This window comes from Chroicocephalus ridibundus, chromosome 11, assembly GCF_963924245.1.
Source record: "Chroicocephalus ridibundus chromosome 11, bChrRid1.1, whole genome shotgun sequence".
Lineage (NCBI taxonomy): Eukaryota > Metazoa > Chordata > Aves > Charadriiformes > Laridae > Chroicocephalus > Chroicocephalus ridibundus.
The window spans coordinates 1,343,368-1,364,474 of NC_086294.1; the positions used below are offsets into that span (position 1 = coordinate 1,343,368).

General features: G+C 46.9%; 1 protein-coding gene across 3 annotated transcripts in view; it reads right to left on the reverse strand.

Annotated features, from left to right (window-relative positions):
* Positions 1-4,630: 4,630 nt before the first annotated feature.
* UBE2D2 (ubiquitin conjugating enzyme E2 D2) overlaps positions 4,631-21,107 on the reverse strand; it is a 30,490-nt gene continuing 14,013 nt past the window's right edge. For all 3 annotated transcript variants that reach the window (XM_063349385.1, XM_063349386.1, XM_063349384.1), the window contains exons 3-7: positions 20,151-20,182; positions 19,982-20,059; positions 19,788-19,893; positions 7,732-7,825; positions 4,631-5,961 (exon numbers count right to left, since the gene is read on the reverse strand). In XM_063349385.1, coding sequence (XP_063205455.1) covers positions 5,916-5,961; positions 7,732-7,825; positions 19,788-19,893; positions 19,982-20,059; positions 20,151-20,182 — 356 coding nt within the window. In that variant the 3' untranslated portion in view covers positions 4,631-5,915. The remainder of the gene's footprint in view (positions 5,962-7,731; positions 7,826-19,787; positions 19,894-19,981; positions 20,060-20,150; positions 20,183-21,107) is intronic.

Sequence of the window (21,107 nt, forward strand, 5' to 3'; positions counted from 1 at the left end):
AGAACGAAGAGGGTCCAGCTGGACTTCCAGTGCCCACAAACATGATTCCTTATGCAGGACAGCCGCGCAGAGGCCGAGAACTACCACGAGCGCTCGCAGTGGCGAAAGAAGGTGAGCTCCCGGCTTACTCAGAATTCCAAGGTGCATCTACAAGCCCGTGACTCGGTCCTTCAGCCCACCCTGCATCTCCTCCAGGGGCCCAGGGGACCCCGCTGCCGTCCATGAGAAGCTCCAGAGCAGCGAGAGCTTCCATCAGCGGGAGCCGAATGACTTCTCCCCACAGCTGGGGGCAAGGAAGAAGCGCGTACGGGCAAGCAATTTGCCAAGACAAACTCGCCGATAAATCTCTCGCCCAGCAATTCAGCGAGGGATTTCTCCATCAAGAGCATTCTTTATAAACACATTTGTTCATGAAAGGGCAAGAACTGTAAATACACCGGATTCCCCCCCACCCTGAGACGCTTTGACCTGACTGTACGGCACTAAAAACTAACTATTCTCCCGCAGGGAAGGGAAGAGGGGGGACGCCGAGAGGAAGAAACACAATAAAACCCAACCCGCGGATGCGGCGGAAGGCCCTAGGGTGAGGCGTGGGTTGGGGGAAAGCCCTGAAGAGTCAGGATGGCTCCGGCTTCCTCGGATGCCACCTCGTGCTCTCGCACCAGCGCGGATCCCAGCTCTGCAGAACCAAGAGCGAGGACACCGAGGCGAGGACACCGAGGCGAGGACACCGAGGCGAGGACACCGAGGCGCTGGCAGCAGCTGGTAGGAAACCACCACTTCTGCCGAGGGCGGTGCTGGGCTGGGTGAGAGCACACGCGTCTCCTCAGCAAGCAGAAGACCACCCATGCTCCGCCACGTTGGCCACAAAGTCCTGCCCACGCTCAGGGAGGAAGCCAGGCTTTGCAGGGAATGACAAAAAGCAAGATGAAGGCGAGCGGAGATGGGCGAGCAGAGGACGGAGCGGGACTGGATCACCGGGGAGGAAGGAAAGAGGAGCCACAAGAGGAAAGAAAACAAAATGAGCCCCCTAAAAAATATAAATAAATGGGTAAAAGGCACAGGTAAAGCAAAAAAAAAAAAAAAAAACACAAAACTAAAAAGGAATCAAGCCACGGTAAGTTTAAGGGAATTATTTAATGGTGATCAAATCGCAGCGCATTACAACAGTACAGGCAGCGTCAGCACAGACCCCATCACAGACACCTCCGGGCAAGGGCAGGGTGGCAGGAATCCCTCCCAACGCCGCCGGCCGCCACCACTCGGGCAGGGCTTGGTCTCCACGCACCCGGGAACCGGACACAGCAAGGCTTCTTCCTGCTTTTAACCTTCCAACCAGGTGCCCTCACCACATTTCTCGTCCCAGCGGAAACAGCTTCTGCCAAACCCCCGAACAACTGAGATTTCCGACTCTGATCTGCTCGAAGTCTACACAAAGGAACGAAGGGATGGAAGGGAACAGCGATGGGGGGGATGAAACGCTTTTCCAGCTGTCTGCCGGAGGGGGAGGTAGGCTTCCCTAACGCTGGAGGAGCGAGACAACTGCGCCAAGGTTCTTTCGAGGACGGCCTTCCTCCCAAGGCAACATGCCACGGGGCTTTTCCTCCCGCAGGAGCCTCAGCCCAAGGGCTCCTCCACCTGGAGTGGAAGCGCAGAGCACCTTCCGAGATGGTGTTATCCCAGTTCTTCCGAGCAAGGTGACACGTGAGTAAGTTTTAACCCCTTCGCGCGGTTTTTCCACTGCGTGTCCCACATACCCCAGGTGTCCTGCCCCGCTCTCCCCAGCGAGAGCCGCCCAGAGCGCGGGGAAAACCAGCTTTAACTGGGCAACGCAATTCCCGTTGTCCTTCCTTTGGGCTCCCGCTCTTCTACCGCGCATCGGAACTGGGAACAGGAGCGGCTCTAGCGCCGTTTGGCTGCTGCAAGTAGCAAGAAGATGATTTAAGACTGTTGGAAAACGCAGCTGGGCGTTTTTGTCAGCAGCCGCCAAACGGGAGGAAAGCCACGGCCCGCAAGGGCCAGGTTAGGGTTTGCTTTCCTGAGCACGCCGGGGACACAAGCTCATATCCAACTTAGTCCCGCTGGTCTTTCTACACCATTCCATGGGCGCAGACTGAACAGAAAAGTCTGTACACACTTCACTATGCATCTTACTTGAAAGCATTGCTAGAGCAAGGTAGTAACACCCCAAAAAAAAAAAAACAACAAAAAAAAAAAAAAAAAAAGACATCACTCTTGCGTCGTCAAAAAGCTAACGAAGAACTGCGGCAGCGCAGACTACAGAAGGACAAGCCAGATATTCCATTCAGAGTAACCAGGTCACCGGTACTGCCCAGAGTCAGCTCCATCCCAGCCCATCGGACCCTGAGCCCCGGTAACCTTGAAGCCAACCGGCAGCTGCTCCGTACGCAGCCAGACCAGTTCCTGAAACGCACTGGGCCGTGTTCTCCCGTATGCGAGCACAGCACCCGTGAACAGCCCCCAAACCCCAGGCTACGGGCGAGAGACACTAGGGCAGGGGTACGTGCCATCACACAACGCCAGCTGCTGACAACGGCATCGATCTGTCGACCACCTACGCAGGGTGCGGCTCACGGAACGGGGGGCGACGGCTCCTCTCTTCACCCTGTTGCGGCCCACGGACGCCAATGAACGCACGAACGTACCCGGGCAGAGCGTTCCAGCTTTACGGCGCTGCCAGAGCCGGAGGAATCTAAGCAGAGCGGCGTTTCTTATTTTAAATAAAACACATTTGGCTTAGCACGTGACAGGGAAAACGGGAAGCTGCACGCGCGATCTACATCCACAGAAGTCCCAGTGCAAAGAATGCCATGCAAAGCGAAGTAGTTAACTTAAAATACTAAGTTTAAAAAAAAAATAAAAAAATAAAAAAATGGACAGGGACTGCAAAAGTTTGTGACGTGACAAGCTCAGAGTTCCTAGAAAGGCAACAAGCAGAGCCCCTGGCCTCTTGTACCGTTTTACATTAGAACATACACAACACGCAGTTTCAAAAGAGCAAGTTTCTAGTCCCTAAAAAGGCTAATCTGCATCAGGTTTGAGGTTAAATCCTAGGAAAAAAGGCTCCTTCACCTAGGTCACAGTATGAACCCCCAACGACATCTGGTTTCTCTACTTCAGGATCACCAGGCTGGCTTTTACTGTCCCACAGCTTCCGTCCCGCCACCAGCAAGAACGTCCCACCTGGTCAAAGGCTGGTCATCGCGAGTACGAGACCATCGCCCCACAACAAGCAGAGGTGGTGACGTGTTACCCAAGCTCCAGCTGCTGTAACCTTCAGGACTCGCACCCCGTTTCAACCCACGTATGGCTGCAGTACTCTCCTGTCACCCAACGCGTGCGACTTCTGCCCCACCAGAACGGGAAACCATCGCCCTCAACTTTGCACTCGCTCCTGCTCCCTTCTCTCGCCAGTAGAGGCCTCTCATCTCTTCCACTGGCTGCCAATGCCAAAAACCAGCCAAATCACCACTAAAAAAAAAATAAAATATCATTCTCAGGTGGCTCGCTTTTAAAGCGCATCAGGGGAATTCCCCCCCACACCAAAGAGCGTGCTGCAAGGTCTGCCATCACTCCAACCCACCTCCCCGTACTTCTCCGAGCCAGTACCTGGTGACCCCGCTGCAGAACCACGGGATGACTCTGCCGTGGCTGGGGCAGGATCTCTCCCTCGGTCACAGCGGGTCTCGCAGGCGCGTTACCCTGCCCGGCAGAGGAGTTCAGTGCCAGGCAGGGCCAGGCACAGCTACAGGTTGACACAGACCCTAGTGACAGCACCAGGCTCTGGTTTTGACCACGCAAGTTTTCATCCAAGGCCATGCTTCAGTGCCAGGCCACACACTGCTCCCTACACCAGTACGGACACCAACACCCCGCGGCGTAACGCAGGAGAGCCAAGGGCTGGAGATGACCCAAGAGCCAGGTTCGTCCTCCTGCACAGCATTTTCTCCCCCGCCCCTGTAGCTGTCACCCCTACGCTGTCACGCAGCCAGGACACAAGGCCGCATGCTCCATTTCTTTACAAGCTTTGGAAGCCGTTCCGTCCCCACAGCAGCGTCACAGCACCGGAGCAGCTCGCCCTGGCCACGGGAGAGGCACCAAACTCCGCTTCGCCTACAGCTCGCTCTAAGAGGGCTCCAAGAAACGCGGCCACCATCCACCTCCAGAGGTACGTACACGAGGACATCGAGAGATGAGACAAGCGGAACAAACACATTTAGACCAAAAGCAGTGGACATTTATTCCTCAATTTGTGCAAGAGTGTAAAGATGCATCGGAAAAATGGCTGGGACAGACCCCTGTGGCCGGAGAGCTGGAGGCCACAGCCTCTCCTTCATAGTCGATGGCTTTGTTTACAATTCTACTAAGAGGAGATAAACTTGCAGACTCACCTATTTCACACCAACGATGCTGGCAAATACACTTGTATACAAAGAAAAGTTTCAAACTACATTATTTTTTTTTTTCCACTAGATTCAAGTGAAGACTTTGTTCAAAAAAAAAAAAAAGACACATACAAGTACAATTTAAAACTGTATGAACATTTGCAAATGTTTAGTGCAAAGTAATTATGTAAAAGCTACATTTTATGAAAGTTTGTGCTGATGTGTTTGGTAGGTTTGTTGTTTGTTTTTTTTTTTTTCCTGTCTCTTTTTTTACCCTTTTACATCCATTATTTTAGTTACATAAGGTTTCACTTACCTACAGTACATACGCATTGTGTTAGGTCCCATGCAAGTGGGAATAATACCATTAGGCTTTGTAAAAAAAAAAAAAAAAAACCGTCACTCAGATTCTCATTTAGTAAACTGCTTATTTGGTTTTTAACAGTCAAGTTCCTGGCACACTACACAGCCTGATTTCATGTTAAGTGCTTCAAAGCTTATGTTTGTCCCGTTCAGGTGCACGGCCTGGTGTGATGCGAACCCAAACCGCTTCGTGAGGCTTCCGAATGCAACCAGTCGCGAATGCAAACGTTTTCCAGAACTCCACCGTTTTAAGTTTTAGCCTGTAACAAACTGCTCTCCAAATTAAAAGCCTATTCACACAAAGTTATATGTAATGACTGTAGTAATCAGTTTATTACACAGATTAATCATTCTTGAACGTACAAGCTCCAGGGGAGCGGTTGGGTCTTTAAATATACACAAGTTTTCTGTCAAATGGATTTTTACCCTTACATCCAGAAAGACCTAAGCAGTTAAAAAACTTAAGAAAAATAAGAGCTATTAGCTATGTATTAACTGAGAAACCACATACAAACCAAAAAAAAAAGTATGAAGGAGGGGAGAGAGTTGAAACAAATCAACATCACTTGATGCACTAATAGCTCCAAATCCATTTAAATGTTGACCGGTTAAACTTCGACCTTAAACACAGGATGTGGGTACAGTTTATCTCATTGGTCATAACATTTACCTAAGGTGTAGGTCCTTCAGAATAAAATGAATACAGAAACAGCTTCAAGTTCTTCACCTTGCTTTTCATAACTGTTATGAGTTTAAAAGGATTCCACTTAAAAAAAGCCTCCATGGATCAGCAACACCGTCCCTAGAAATATGAAATCCACCATAGCTCGCCCATTCACATTTTATTACCCAATTTAAATCAAACGAGGAATGCTTTTAGGCTCACAAAGTTATGACTGAAGAACCAGCTTTTTCACACACACACTTCTCTGCTAGGAGTCAATGTTGGTACGGGGAAAATACAGTATTTCTATTTTGTTGTTCCAAGTATGTACAACACGCAGCACTGCTGTATCAGGTAAACATGTGCACAGGGGAAGATGAGGCGTGGGCTCATAGAAAGCAGTCAAATGGAAATCAAAAGGACTTTCTCTTTCAGAGTTCCCCTATCTTTATTTGTAGAGGTTATCCAATAATTTCTTTTAATTACATCGCATACTTCTGAGTCCATTCCCGAGCTATTCTGTTGTACCTGTATGTATAAAAAGAGGATTTACTCAGCATAACATCCAAACAGCATTCCAGCTCCAGCAGCCTAGGCTACGCATGGCACGAACTCACATTTTCTCCAGCAGTATCAGGAATTTGTAAAGTTTAAGAGCAAACCGAAACATCGGCCAAACCGGGGAAAACAAGAAAGGCCACAGTACTTCATGGAAAAGAAATAGCTAGTCGTATTTACAACAGGGATACCAGATCTTTGCCACAAAACAGAGCTAGATAAAAATGGATTAGATTAACGTTTCCCCTCCCGCCTCCTTCGTCTTCTTGCCTTAGAAGTTAAGCCCAGTACCCGGTGTCTGCTTGGCTGCCAAACCCCCACAGCCTTGTTTCATGCTACTTTTGGCTATTTCAGCAACTAGCAGGACATAACAATTTGAATTTATTTTTTTTTTTTATGTTCCGAAGGCACAATACGCTCCTTTTCCCAAGTCACCTGTAGCTTTTTGCGCCCAAATGCCCTTTAGAGCCACTGCTAGAGGGAGCTCAGGATACTTAGGTATAACATTGGATTAACAGGACTGATAAAAGCTCATTTCTGACAACAGAAGGCGAGTTGTTCTTGTCCTACAGAATTCGTGGAAGAAGCGTTAAGACACTTATAGCAAAAAGTTTCCTAGTTACATACACTGACTAGGTTCTCGTGCTGGAATTCAAGTCTGTAGACAACGTTCTTTAGCTTAAAGAATGAGACAATCCACTCGTGGAGGCGAGGGCATTTGTTACTTCACTGTTCTGAGCCTACTCAAGAAGCAAGTCCAGTTATTGTTTAAGCACAAAATTTATTTCCCTATTTTTGGGAAAAAAATAAGGAGGGGCCTGCATACACTAAGCGCAGTCAGTGACTATTAGCTGCGTCTCGAAATACGTACTGCTACTCTTGCAGGTCTCCTTAAAAACAGGGCGCATGCACTTCTCTACCACTGCTCCTCAAGTATGCAGAGTAAGCAAGTTTCCTTCCTATCTCGTCCTCATCAGATGACCGTGCAGCTTCAGAAATTAACACTACTGATCACATCTGGAAGGGAACAGCGAGGTAGAAAAGTGTTTTCAACGGTCATTAAGCTGTTGCTTTTAAAAGAAAGCGATTTAAAAGCTCCTCAGCGGTGCTACAGTTCTCTCCATTCTCGCTGCTTGGAGTCCTCCCACCCCCCCTCTACCCCACTTGTCCCTTCCCTTGTGCTGTCCAACGAAGATGAAACGGGGCGGTTTTTGTTATTTCTCTGCTTGTATGACTCCATCACCAACAGCTAGCACGGAAATATTCTCCCACTAGAGTAACTTGTTCTCCCTCTGCTGGTTACGTAGAATTAAAGCAGGCAGCGAAGGCTCTTAAAAGCAGGGCCACATCCAACTTAAGAGCTCCATATGGAACAGATTTGCGTTATTCACTTCACATTTTCATTAAATCAAGAAAACCTGTAATTAACAGCTACAATACTAATGAAAGACCATTGTGTGGAATAAGAATACAGTAACAAACCCACAGAAGTACAAGGCCTCTACATCCTTCACTTTACTGGCCTATATACCTCCTTCTACAGCAGTGCAGTGCTGTCAGAACAGCTGCGCCCCAAATCCCAGGAAAAATCTCCAAAGAGACCACAGTTAAAGTGAAAAAGGCAAATCAAAGTTCACACTCTTTTCCACGAAGCAGGTCCTTTCAGGTCCCCTTTACTACAGAGCAGCGTGGATTCTGCTCTGTCAAGAATGTTATGTGGGTTTTGGCTTCCATACTCACTTTTCTCTATCTGTTTTGTAGATCCGTGCAATCTCAGGCACTAAAGGATCATCTGGATTGGGATCACACAACAGAGAACAGATGGACAAAAGTACTAGGGAGAGAAAAAGAGATACTGAATTAGAGTTTAAGCGCAGCTGAAGACACCTGCAAAAGTCAGCCCCCCCAACGTCTTCCCCTCTAGCATCGTTTTTTTAACATGCCAAAGAGCAGCAATACTTCGGCCAAGTGATTCGGAACAAAAATCCTTACCATTTAACTACACAGCTTTGCGTGAGCACAATATTTGAAACATCCCCTCAACAGGTAACCTCCTGGATAGGTGTATCCGGCTCCAGAAGGCAGAAGTGTGCTATCTGAAACTGTACCTGGAGCCTTCTCCAAAAACCAGCTTCGCTTTTGCACCCGAAATTTGGCTTTTCCCTAAACCAGACGACCTCGTTTGTCAGTGACTTGCGGAGCACTAACCAAAAGTCGAAAGAGCAGACAGCTCCAACTGAGATGAAGGAAGCATGAGCTGCTCGCAGCTACTCAAGAACTGTTTAAAAAAAAAAATGCTAGTCTTGCAGGGAATTAAGAAGCTTCATCCAGTTGTTTTCTGAGCGTAAGGTAGGTTGAGACGGATTAATTGTGGAACAGCATTCAAAATGAATCAAGAAAGCACAGCTTACTGCGCTCATACCAACCACAAAGCCCTGAACTTCAAAGTTTCCCTATAAATATATATCCCAGAAGCCACATCCCATTCATATGGCACCGCTCAGTGTACTGTCAACCTTCATCCCTATCCGGAGCCAGGAGAGCGCCTGCAAAGCTACCAACAGCACGGGGCGCGTTCCTACATTCACACCGAAGTAGGAGGGATGAGGAGGCAGCGAGTTATAAGCAAAGCACAACAGGACAACACTACATGAGGCCTGTCAGGGATGTCTTGCCCCCTTCCCCGAGAAATGCCAAGCATTCCCTTGTATTCTTTCTCTCAGCCTGTTTGGATCACGCGGTGACGCTCCGTATGTCCCTTCAGCAACAGCAGCAGCAGCGGAGTCGTCACAGCACATCCCCCAAGCGAGCTGGAGATGCCAGCAGCCTGAAGTTTGAAGGCACTAAACACAAAGCTGATCGAACTTCCATGGGTCGCTGCTGGCTGTGGAGCAGGAGGGAGAGCTACCGCGCCGAGACCTCAGCTGGGAAGCGAGAGCGCACCGCCGGCAATTCCACCGCTCTGTTTGGGGGCAGGGGGGTGCCATTTTTTTTTTTGGTTAAAATAGTTTAAAGCCAAGATTACAAAACAAAGAACAGCCAGATACAGCCAGAGAGAAAGGGGAGAACAAGTTGCAAGAGACCTTTAATACCGAGTCCAATCCTAAACCTAGCACTGCCAAGTCCACCACTAACCCATGTCCCCAAGCGCCACATCTATGCGTCTTTTAAATCCCTCCAGGGATGGCGACTCCACCACTCCCCTGGGCAGCCTGTTCCAGTGTTTGATAACCCTTCCAGTGAAGAAATTTCTTCCTAATATCCATCCTAAACCTCCCCTGGCGCAACTTGAGGCCGTTTCCTCTTGTCCCATCGCCTGTTCCTTGGGAGAAAAGACTGACCCCCCCGGCTACCCCCTCCTTTCAGGGGGCTGTAGAGAGCGAGAAGGTCTCCCCTCGGCCTCCTTTTCTCCAGGCTGAACACTCCCAGCTCCCTCAGCCGCTCCTCACAGGACTTGTGCTCCAGACCCCTCACCAGCTCCGTTGCCCTTCTCTGGACACGCTCCAGCCCCTCAAGGTCTTTTTTGTGGGGAGGGGCCCAAAACTGGACACCGCACTCGAGGTGGGGCCTCACCAGTGCCGAGTCCAGGGGGTGGTCACTGCCCCAGTCCCGCTGGCCACACTTTTCGTGACACAGGCCAGGATGCTGTTGGCACTCTTGGCCAATATTCATGTAAACTGGAAAAGATTTTCAAAGCAGGACAAAAGCGAAAGCTTCACTAGGTCTTAACTGAGCTACTCGCTGAGCGATGAGAACACCAAGAACTCAGAAACCCACTTAGTTCACTTTTCCCACATACTTCCGTAGCCGCTTCGGTAACGAACTATCAATTTCAAGTTAAATGCTTCTAGAACAAGTTTAGTAACAAACTGTTCCTGATTTAAGTGACCAGATTTCTTTTTCTAGAACAAAGAACCACCTTTTCCTGATTTTCTATGGCACACTTGTGAAAGAGTTAAGGGCCTAATTATTCTCCACCATCAAGCGACACTCACGCCATTTATTCAACTCCTCCTCAGAACACAGCTTCAGAGTGTGAAGATTTTTATTTTGTGCTGGAAGCACGTAGAAGCTGCTAGGCCTGAACTGCTGTCCCTTAGCAAGGGACGCAGCACGTTTAGCACCTGTAGCACTTTCTATCAGCTTCGGCACTGGTTTTCCCCCACACACACACTGATAAAACTCACACTCGTGTTCAGCAGCGGGAATCTCTCTGCCACCTTACACCCAGCCGCTGCTGGTCAGTTTAGCTTCAAACACAGTCATTTCTCCAGCTATTTTCCTGCAGCTCCTTGCTCTGTGTTTGCCAGGCTCCACTGCTGTGCCCACTGAAGCTCCTTCAGCTGGTACGATGAGTAAAACAGGTAACATCTGTCCCCTCCCTTTATCACAAGCCACAGGAAATCCAATCAAAGTTTTCTGGTCAACTATTAGAACTACTCCCTCACGTTTTACCTTACCACACTCCTTTAATAACCAAGGACATTTTCGAACACGATGGCTCTCCTTTCGTCAGCAGAACCAAGCTGCAAGTCCGTCCAGTCCCCTCTGCCTGCCTTCCCCAGCCACCATCCTGCCCCCTTTCCCCACCGCTCGTGGTCCTGGCTGGGAGCGAAGCACGCAAGGAAGAACATCAGCCTTGCACAACCCACACCACCAACTGCTGTAAGCACCAGCCCAGACAAAGGCGGTGCTCGGGTGTTGGTCAGCACCGGCACCGGTGACAGCCGGGGTGCTGCTTTGTGTCCTCCAGCTGCAAATCTGCCTCAAACAGCACCTCAAAACCAGGCAGAGTTAGCCCCTGTCCCAGTCTAGGAGTTTTAGTCCTTGGTTTACAGGCTATCAACACGAGGGTATCGCTGCTACTCGCTGGCCATTAAAAAAAAAAAAAATCCCATGCTGCTAATACTCTTTACTAAAACGGTCTGTGGTTTGTTAGAACTCAATCAGTAGCTTAAATGCTTCCCATGATGAATTTTGGCAGTCTAGTCACTTCAAAAAAAACATTTATAGATTTCATTCCTCAGCAGTTCACTTGTTTGTGTAAGTATTACTCCAAAAACCTTGACTAAAAATGGGACACAATTATTTGGCTTCAAGCTGCACTGCCACATTCAGCTGCTCTGTATTATTTTTGCAAGTCTTCATTAATCAAAACTATTCTCCATTCTGCTTGCTCTCGCTGATAACTTCACGTCTTTCCCATTTTATCGGTATAGCCTCAGCAAGAAAAACATTTTTAAGTGAGTTATCTAAACCAGTTTAATTTTAATAGCCTGCTGGAGACAGTTATTGATCCAAAATAAAACTGAAGAAGTTTCTCTCCCGAGGTTTTCCACCAGAACACGGCATACGTGCGTGTCTTTTAGACCAACCAGTGTAAGCAGCCTGCGGAACACTACGAGAAGGCCCTTGGAAAAAGGTACCGTCTCATAAAAAGTTTAAGGAGCCAAGAGGAAAGAGGAAATAATCCTTTAAAGTGCGAGTTGTGTATAGGAGTTCTTTGATGCATCACAGTAACTAATTAAACCAACACTGTGGAACAGAGAGAATCAAGTATTATTGCAATGAATTTCACAGCAAAGCCTTAACGCTTACTAGTCAAATGACCACAACATTAGTAGAAGGCAATTTAACAATAGTTCCCAAAACCCAACTTTTGTAACCACAGAATCGGGTTGAGTAACTACACAGAGACAGGGAAGTGACACTGCTCCACACCTCGTCCTACTCATCCCGCGTGACCACAGGGCAAGGCTGTTCTGGTCGTATCAGTTCCAGAGCATCCCTTTGAGTCTTCCACTGAAGGAGATACAGAAGCGCACACTCTTCAGAATTTAAGTTGGGATTTTTGTCACTAATAGCAAAACAGGTAAGTATTACTTTCCATTGACTGAAGGGGTTCAAGTACAGTTAGTTCTCATCTCCTCATTCTTAGCTGTCAAAGCAGTCCAGTCTGTAGCAAAACATTAAGCAATTTAAAACAGAGTTTCAAGTTCCCTTTCATTCAAAAACTGGGTTTGCTTCAGCTTTGTTTTATTTCACCAATCACACAGCCTATTTAACTCCAATACTTCAACTGCGATCCCCATCCAGCTATTGCAGGCAACGAAAACAGCTTATCCCTTACTGGGCTTCCTACTGCTGTGGACTGGCACGGACCGAGTACTTCACAACCACCAAGGAACTGGAAGAACCAAACTAACCAAGCAGAAAGACTGCTAACGAAGTGTTTCTTGGAAAGTAATGGGCTTAGCTTCCCTGTAGAGCAGTGATACAAATGCATTCTCATCAAGCAGAACGATCACTTAACATCAAGAATGCTCCAGAAACGTGCTCTCTGAGGCAAAGCGAGGCTTACCAGTGCAACGCAGCACAACCCTGACCCAAGTTTCCACTGCAAGACTTCCCTTTACAGAGTACGTAACACTCCAAAATTCCAGGACAATCTCAAGGCAGCTCCTCTGTGCAGAGGATCATGCCATTTATAGCCCGTCAACAAGTTCGGCTACAGTTTATCACTGCCTGATCCACCTCGTCTCCTCAGCAGGCTTCTGTGCTGTGCTCTTACACCATTAAGAGTAGTCTGCCATTTCTGATGAGTAATTTCATCTTCCTGGTTCTACCACACCTCAGACTGGCAGTGCGGGTAGATGCAAATTCAATATGTAAACTCCATGGCGGAGTTTCTTTTGCTATGAAGCAGCTCAGTCATTAGTCGGGACAATTCATGAAGTCAGCTCTCCGCAGATCCTTCCAACAATAGTCGAATGAGCAATACGTAAAACCATCTAAACCACTACCTGTCTCCTGGAACATCTATTGGCCCGTAGGAATCTAAGAGGCACATCAACGCTCTGGAACTCAGGAGGTGAACAGACTCTTTTTTAAAAGCCACAAGTGCTCAGCTCCAGTTGGAGGGAATAAGCTCCACAGCCAGAAGACAAACGTCTTCCCTAGAGTGTCAACAGGAGAAGGAAGCCAAGAGGTGCTAGCAATTTATACATGGCAATTAGCTTCCGTTGATGAAGTGCACCACACAGCTATGACACACCCTCGCACGTCCAGAGCACGTAGTTGCAGCCGAAAGTTGTCTTTAGGAGTCACAAGCAGTTGTGTACAAGCCACAGTGTTTAACACACCCTTCCGCAAGTTGTGTTGATTTTTCAAGTCAACTGGGCTAAGCGAGTTCCACAGAAGCTCACCAGTCCAGGTCACCACTGAAAAAAATTCTATTTAAGCCTTGTTAGGGCACAACACAAGACCCAAAAGCTATACCTTCTGGTTTTTCTTAGACACCAGCGCTAGAAAGGCTAGTATGAGTTCTGCCCTATCACCCTGTACTGAGACAGTCATCCCCGTTAATCAAGAAGTATAGAGAAGCCTGAGACATGACAGGCAAGACGCCGACTTCCAAAAGACTGCCAAAAGCAGCTGATTACTATCTCCACTTTCCCAACGCAGAAATCATCTTCCAAATGCAAAACGCAAAGCCTTCCATTTGTTTGCAGAGCCTGAACGGGTCTAACATCCGTCACTTCCAGCCGTCCCCTTAATACAGGGTCCCAGCCACTATTGATACTACTATTTAAGTCTACCTGGAATTGCAAACAAAACTTGCTCCAGTAAAGCGCTCACCTGTGGGACACTTCAGGAGAAGGAGAAGCAACTGAGGAGCAATGAAATCTCCAGCTGAATCACAGCAGGGAGATAGAAAGCAAGCATCAATTCTTCCAAGGTAATGAGCTACCCAGGAAAAAAGACATCTGAACTGGTCGTGTTCTGATTCACCAGCCGTTGGGTGCAGTTACTGCTCTTGGAAGAAAAGAGCCAATTTAGAATTCATCTAAAAGGGTTTTTCGGGCACCGAGCAGCTTAGGTCAAAAAGAGATCATGAGTGAAAGCCTTAGCGCTCTCCTTGAAGACCCCTGCTACCTCAACTTCTGCATTAAAGGCAAAGAGCGTATTACTAAATCAGCAGAATGAGGGGAATAGACGAGATGCCTTCTTTTAAAAGAAATTACTCCTATAGACTCAACTCCTGCATGGAGCAAAACGCCCCAGACGACCCCAAGCCAGTCTCCTCCCAATAAAGGAAGGTCCACCTCTAAGGAAGCGCCAGTGAAGTTTTTGTTACAGTACCAAGACAGTCCCTTTGTGTGCCAGACTGTCAGGACAGCAGGATGATACTTCCTCAGCTATCTGTCCTGGCTGAAGTCACACAGTACTCCCAAGATCACCGTATAACCTAAAAGCTCATGCGCTGCCACGGAGCACTGAGATACAACAGGGAAGCACCAAGTCTCGCGCACCATGCCAGTGTCACGAGCTCCCAGCACTGGAAGCAGCCCATCCTGCCTGCTAGGCCCCAGGTGAATGACAAATACTACGCCAGGAAGTTCTTTCTATGCAAAGCAATTTGACACCCTCCCGCAGACCAGGCCACAGGCTCTGACAGCGCTGTGCTTTTTGATCCACCTCATGCAGCCAAGTTGCTGAATACGAAAGTAAAGTTTGTCGGCTCAGGTTTAATTCAGCCTGCTACTCTGGGGATTATGAAACATCTCCGTTAGCGTAAATTTGAACTTCGGACACATACCGCTGCTGAGGAATTCTTAGTTCCGTTTCAGAGGCTTTATCCAGCTGTCCTGCTTCTCACACCAGCTAGGGCTAACGACAGCCTGACAGCCAAAAGCCTCCACGCTGCGGTCCATTAGATCTCCATTCCTCAAAAATAGGAAGAAAGCTGACTCCTGGAAGGAGTATTTGCCTGTACAATCAATACATTTGAGCTTCAGGCCCCAGACCCTTCCAACTTTTGAGGCATACGGTTGTCAGTGTTATCAGCACTGACAAACATTATGCTTTTGACATTACAACACAACTGAAAACACCACCACCCAACAAGTTCAAGTGTTAGCGTCCAAACAGCAGGCTTCTGCCTGTGAACGAGCAAAATGCATCCAAGAAAATTAAAGCAACTCCAGACTCTGCTCGAGTTAAATCCTATTTCTTAACCATAATCCCATTCCAAACTCTTCCAGCGATCTTACCTAGTCTCACAGGAAGTGTACCTTTAAATCTGAGCAGTTTAAACTTCTTGCTTCAAAGCAACTTGAATTCCTGCTAAGTCAGTTCAACAATTTCTGGTGACAAGAGAAGAAAAGTTAAGTTTTGCCCTGCGCATCACAGGCTGGTTGAGGTTGGAAGGGGCCTCTGGACGTCATCTTCTCCAACCCCCCTGCTCAGGCAGGGCCACCTGGACCCACGTCCAGGAGCCTTTTGAATACCTCAAAGGACAGAGACTCCACAGCCTCCCTGGGCAACGTGTGCCAGTGATCAGTCACCCTCACAGTAAAAAAAAAAAAAAAAAAAAAACACATGCATTTTCTGATGTTCACCAGGGCCCTTCTGTGTTTCAGTTTGTACCTGGGGTCTCTTGTCCTGTCAACTGGGCACCACCGAGAAGAGCCTGGCTCTATCCCCTCTGCACCCTCCCTGCAGGTATTTATATACACTGGTAAGATCCCCCGGAGCCTCCTCTCCTCCAGGCTGAACAGTCCCAGCCACCCCAGCCTGTCCTCCTGAGATATACTCCAGTCCCTTCACATTCCTGAACCTTCACTGGACTCTCTCCAATACATCCACGTCTTTTGTCGTGGTTTGGTCCAGACTGGCCACTGAGACGAGACTCAAACCAGGACACTCGTTCTCCGCAGCCCAGCCCTGGACACAGTGCTCCAGGTCCAGCTCCACCAGTGCCGAGCAGAGGAAGATCACCTTCCTCCCCTGGTGGTGACACCCCCATAGCGCAGCCCGCTTTGCAGCGAGGACAATGTCTGGGAAGATACACATGTGGCTACGTTAAAGCAGCGAAAGAATTGAAATGCAAGAATAAAAGTTGCCCATACAACCCTAACTCAGCACATACGTAGAGACTGACATGACAAAGTCATGTCCCTCCCACATCATTTGGTTAAGGACTACAACAGGCAAATTAAAAGCCAAGAGGACACTCCAGAAACCAGCTTCCTGATTTCGAAGACTGCCCTGTGAAGGTCACGTTCATTTTGGTTGCTGGATACTTGGGAGTTCCCACCCAGTAAGGCGATTCTCAAACGCCTGCAAGAGCGGCGCCACAGAAAAGTCACGCTGCACGCGGAAGAGTTTGAACAGCACGAGCCAAACTCTGGCGTGAACGAGACTGAAGTTACCCACTGCCATCCACCAGGCAGGGGCTTCCAACGCACTTCAGGTAAGCCCCACATTTCCTTAGGTATAAAATACAGTGGGGAGAAGTGGGAGGGCACAGGGCAAGTCAACCTGACCCTTACTGAAGTATTCAGTTTGGTATTAACCCTTGCACATCCACTCACCAAATTCAAGAGAAAGGGGGATTTCCCCCCCCAAAATGGCTAAAGACTTACAGGGATTCTTATTTACGCAGACTTTGAGATAACGTTTTTAATTTAAGCCTATGCATTCTGCTTAAGCTTTGGAGTTTACATTAACCACCAAGGTGTTTAATATTGTATTTTGAGATTATTTATTCTAAAATACATATTCCTTAAGGAACACTTACTTCAGAACTACTAATTCAAGCAAGTTAGCTATTACGGAATCACGAAACCACGGAATTTCAGAGTTGGAAGGGGCCTCTAGAGATCATCCAGTCCCACTCCCCTGCTAAAGCAGGGCTGCCCAGAGCACGTTACTCAGGACTGCATCCAGGCGGGTCTTGAAAGTCTCCAGAGAAGGGGACTCCACACCCTCCCTGGGCAGCCTGTTCCAGGGCTCTGTCACCCTCACCATAAAGAAGTTTTCTGTCTTATTTGATCGGAACTTGCTATGTTCCAGCTTGTGCCCGTTACCCCTCGTCCTGTTACTGGGAACCACTGAAAAGAGTCTGGCTCCATCCTCCTTCAGTGCTGTTCTCCCAGTTCCTCAGAACCCCTTTTAACAAGTCTAGGAGGGGCAAACATTCAGAAAGACAGAACACAACACCCAGATGCCCGTCACCCCTACTGTCATAGCCAAGATCACTTTATCAAATTGCTTACAGAGGGAGAGAAACTTCCTTATTTATTTGGCTGGCTGAAATAAGACTGCTCCAACATCACTCAGGGCTCTGCCACCTTACCCAGCAAAGAGGGCAGGCTCACAAACCAGGTCCTCCAGTTGTCCTCTGGAGCAGCCTACCATCCTCCGGAGCACCAGGGGCCAAGACCTCTACCGCTTCACTGAAATGACTAAGTAACACTAACGTGATTTTTCACATTTTTTTTCCCCACCAAAAGTGGCACTACAGATTAAAAGGAAGTCACTGCGTGCCCCTTCGCCTTTCCCCTTACAGGTGAGGGTGAAAAACATGTTCATGTACCACACATTAAGTGCAACGCAACGCCTGGCCCGTGCAAGCTGCTGACAATGCTGCCACCAGACACCTCAGGAGGAGGAAGCTGTGTATGAGAAGCTGTTTCCTACAAGAACTGTTTCTAGTCTTCCCCAATTTCTCTATCAGTAAAGAAAGTACACTTTTTTTTTAAAAAAAAGCTGTGTTCTAGTTACCTGCTTACAGATTTTTTAAATTTAAACACCTTGCTCCCAATAGCATCCCCTTTTAAAGAGTGGCAAAATTTAGGAAACACTCTAGGAAATCTACATTACAAATACTATAAATAACCAAAGTCTTTACTCAGTTTTAATTATCTAACCCAACAGCTTTTCCTACTAGCAACACAATTTATTCCTCGATAAGGCTATCAGAGTTACTATAGAGCTGAAACAGCCCCGAAGTCTACAAAGACACAGTTCCAAACTGACTGAAAATGAGATTTCCACCCTAAATGATGGAAGTTGCCTTTGTGGCATTTATTTATACTTGCTGAAAATGGAAATGCTTCTCTTACGTATCAGCTCTTGCCTCTTACGAAGCCGAGGTCTGCTTTCTGACGAGACATCCCTCTTATTTGAGGGCAGTATTCCGAATTTCTGTGAAACCACCCATAAAAATTTCTTTTGCTGCCTTTAATTCCTTCATGAAACGAATACCGAGGCAACTCGGACAGGATTGTTTTCTCGCTGGTTACACCTGTATGGGTTTTGTGCTATATGAAGAAGAGTTTGTGCTTTCACATGAACACTTCTGCACCGAGTGAGAAGCGATCAACAATATCAGACACCTGATTTCAGGGAGCGGATGGTAAGAGGGAGACGGGGCGATAGAAGGGCCACAGTGATCCCATGGCTTACTCTAAGCCACAAGGATGCAGTTGGAAGAGGATGAGGGGAAAACAAAAAAATATTTCAAGGCAGAGAACAGAAGGAGACGAAGGCCTTAAGAGCATACCGCAACTATATTTGGGTTGCAAAATTAATGTTAAGATATATTTTGTAAGTGACTAAAGATGACAGTCATTAACAGGCTGTTCGCTGATGCCCTGTAACCTAGCCTCTTAAATCCTCGCCCCATCTTTTTCCAACTGTCCTAATTCCAGACTATCCTCCAGTATTTCAGATGTGCCCCACTGCCTATCCGGTCATTTTAGACTCTCTAAAACAAATGAAAGTAAGACACCACGTCAAATTACATATCCTCCAACTCTAGTATTCTAACCAATTAGACAGCAATTTAATCAAAACATAAGGGATGTCAGTACTTAGTGCTTTTAACAGTAGCTAGTACTTGACTGAAAGCTTTTGTAAGGAAAGCTCCGCCAAACCTGACAATCGTCTTCCCTTTACTGACATCATTGCCTCAGTTCTTTCAACTCCCAGTGAGGGAGGAACTTTTGGGAGTTCAGTAAAAGGGAGACAGCTATGATGTGCAAGGGAGTCATCTGTCTAAACCAAAAAGCGTCTGGGAACATGACATGTAGTTGGAGAGAAGAATTACAGGCAACAGAACAGCCTCATAGAGCTGGGACACAGTGCGAAGGCTGCCGTAATTAAATAGGTGATATCTGCAGCATTTAATTACAAAGTGTGAAGCTACAAAAATGAAGCGGTCAGGACACAGTCCATGCACAGAAGAGACCAAAAATATTCTCAATTGCTATGGCTAGATCTACAAACCGTAGATCTACACTTTCAATAGCCAGAAAAACCAATAAAATTCAACCCCAAGTCTTCCTTTAAGGGCTTCAAAAATCTCCTATTTGCAATAAATAACATGAAAACTGCCCTACCCGGCAAACGATATATTCCAGTGGCGCAAAAGCTGATGCAGTTTACAGGGACTAAGATGTTTTTAGCTTAAAACAAAATTAAGATAGTGCAAGCTAGTTAAGTTTTAAAACATGTTTAAGTAGTCCATGTCATTGAAAGTTTTGTTAAAAGTGACCAACATGGAGCTCTGATGTTCCCTTGAAAAGCGGACTTTTTTTTTTTTTAAGATGACAAAAATCAAAGCAGGTTTAGCATGTTCTAAAGGCCACTTGAAATCTTCCATTGTCATGTACTAGGTTTTATTTGGAGGGTTTGGTTTTAAGGGGTTTTTTTGGTTTTTAGTTTAAGCATTTAGACTCTGAGGCGAGGTGGCAAGACAATATACTTGGTATAGTTAAGACTTATCTGATCCCTGGGCAAATTTGAGTGGTCTCCCCACGGCCACAGGGAAATCAGACGTCCAGAGCATCCTGCGCCCATCAACTGGCCGCAAGCCAGATGTGGAGTCACAAGGATTGAAGTAGCGACCACAGAAACGGTTGACAGCAGGAACGCAGCAGTTTTTACATTCAAAATCCCAATCAGTAATTCGTTTCAGCAGAGTAAAATTAAATGAGCATTGGAGGTACCTTTTGAAATAGTTAGTGCTGGGGACCACTGTGATCGTAGAATATCAAGACAAATGCTGCCATTACTGTTAATATTTGGATGATAGATTCTTGTTGTAAATGCAACCTGCAGAAGAAGGAAAATGTCAGTGTGGGCTCACAAATGTACATCACACCACACGGTAATGAACGGATTTACAGTACAAGCCACTCACCTTAGGTGGTTTGAAGGGATAATCTGTTGGGAAGTGAATCGTCAAGAAAAATACTCCACCTTGATAGGGACTGTCATTCTGTTAATGAAAAAGAATCATTGCAGCTTGAGAAGTTATTACAAGATGACCGGTCATAAAGAGCTATGAACATCGATTCTCTCATACTTACTGGTCCCATTATTGTAGCTTGCCAATGGAACACTGAAAAAGAGAAAGATTTACTTCAGTTTGGAGAAGCTCAAGTAATGAACTACTTAATTCCAGACAAAGCAGCAAAGAAAAGTCTATTTTAAAAACAAAGCCTTCTGAAAGGCTGCAGGGAAGCAAGCCAAAAATATGAAACAGAGACGGAGCAAAGTACCCAACGCTCCCCATTCACTCGGTCCACACTTTGGGACTGCTGTGGTAGTACACACACGTCATGCCCTGCAAAAAATTCCTTTACCATCAAACAGATAGCTACAGTCAACATTTCAGACCCGACAGATTTGTGAGTTCAGCTTTGTTGTTTCCAATGAAGTCCCTGAACCAAAGCCCAGTTTCGAATGATGTCCCTCTTAGAATAAGCTACGGCAAGGGTACAATATGAACTCATGCCATTCTTAGGTAGGATCTCTCCTACGCAGATCCTCAGTTCAACGGAGAGTAAGCCTAAGCTTTGTACATACCATAGGTAAAGAGGCATCCTAAGCCAGTGGTATCTTGACTGAATATTTAAGCTTAGTCTCCACAAAGGCTTCAAGATTTCATTAAAGCAGCAGAAAGCAATACAAGTCTTAAGAGAACGCGAAAATGACAGTCTGCTCAATACTCGGGACCAGGACGTGCTAGTACACACTTTGGGTTAAATGGACAAAAATTAAATCTCACTCGTATGCATCTGTCCAAGAGAACATCTTAATCTGGTAATACAGATGATTCATGAAGAATGTCTTTATGCTGCAGAACATAAGGAAAATAATCAAAGCTGTTAATCTGTACGAGGCATGTCAGGAAGTTCTGGGGGTTCCCGCGTTCTCCAAAGGCTCTAACACTAGCCTGAGCAAAGAGCACCAGCTTAAATTATTTGTGAAACAGTCCCGTGGGAAGTTTCCCTCCGCATGGATGTCAGCTACATCCCATCATC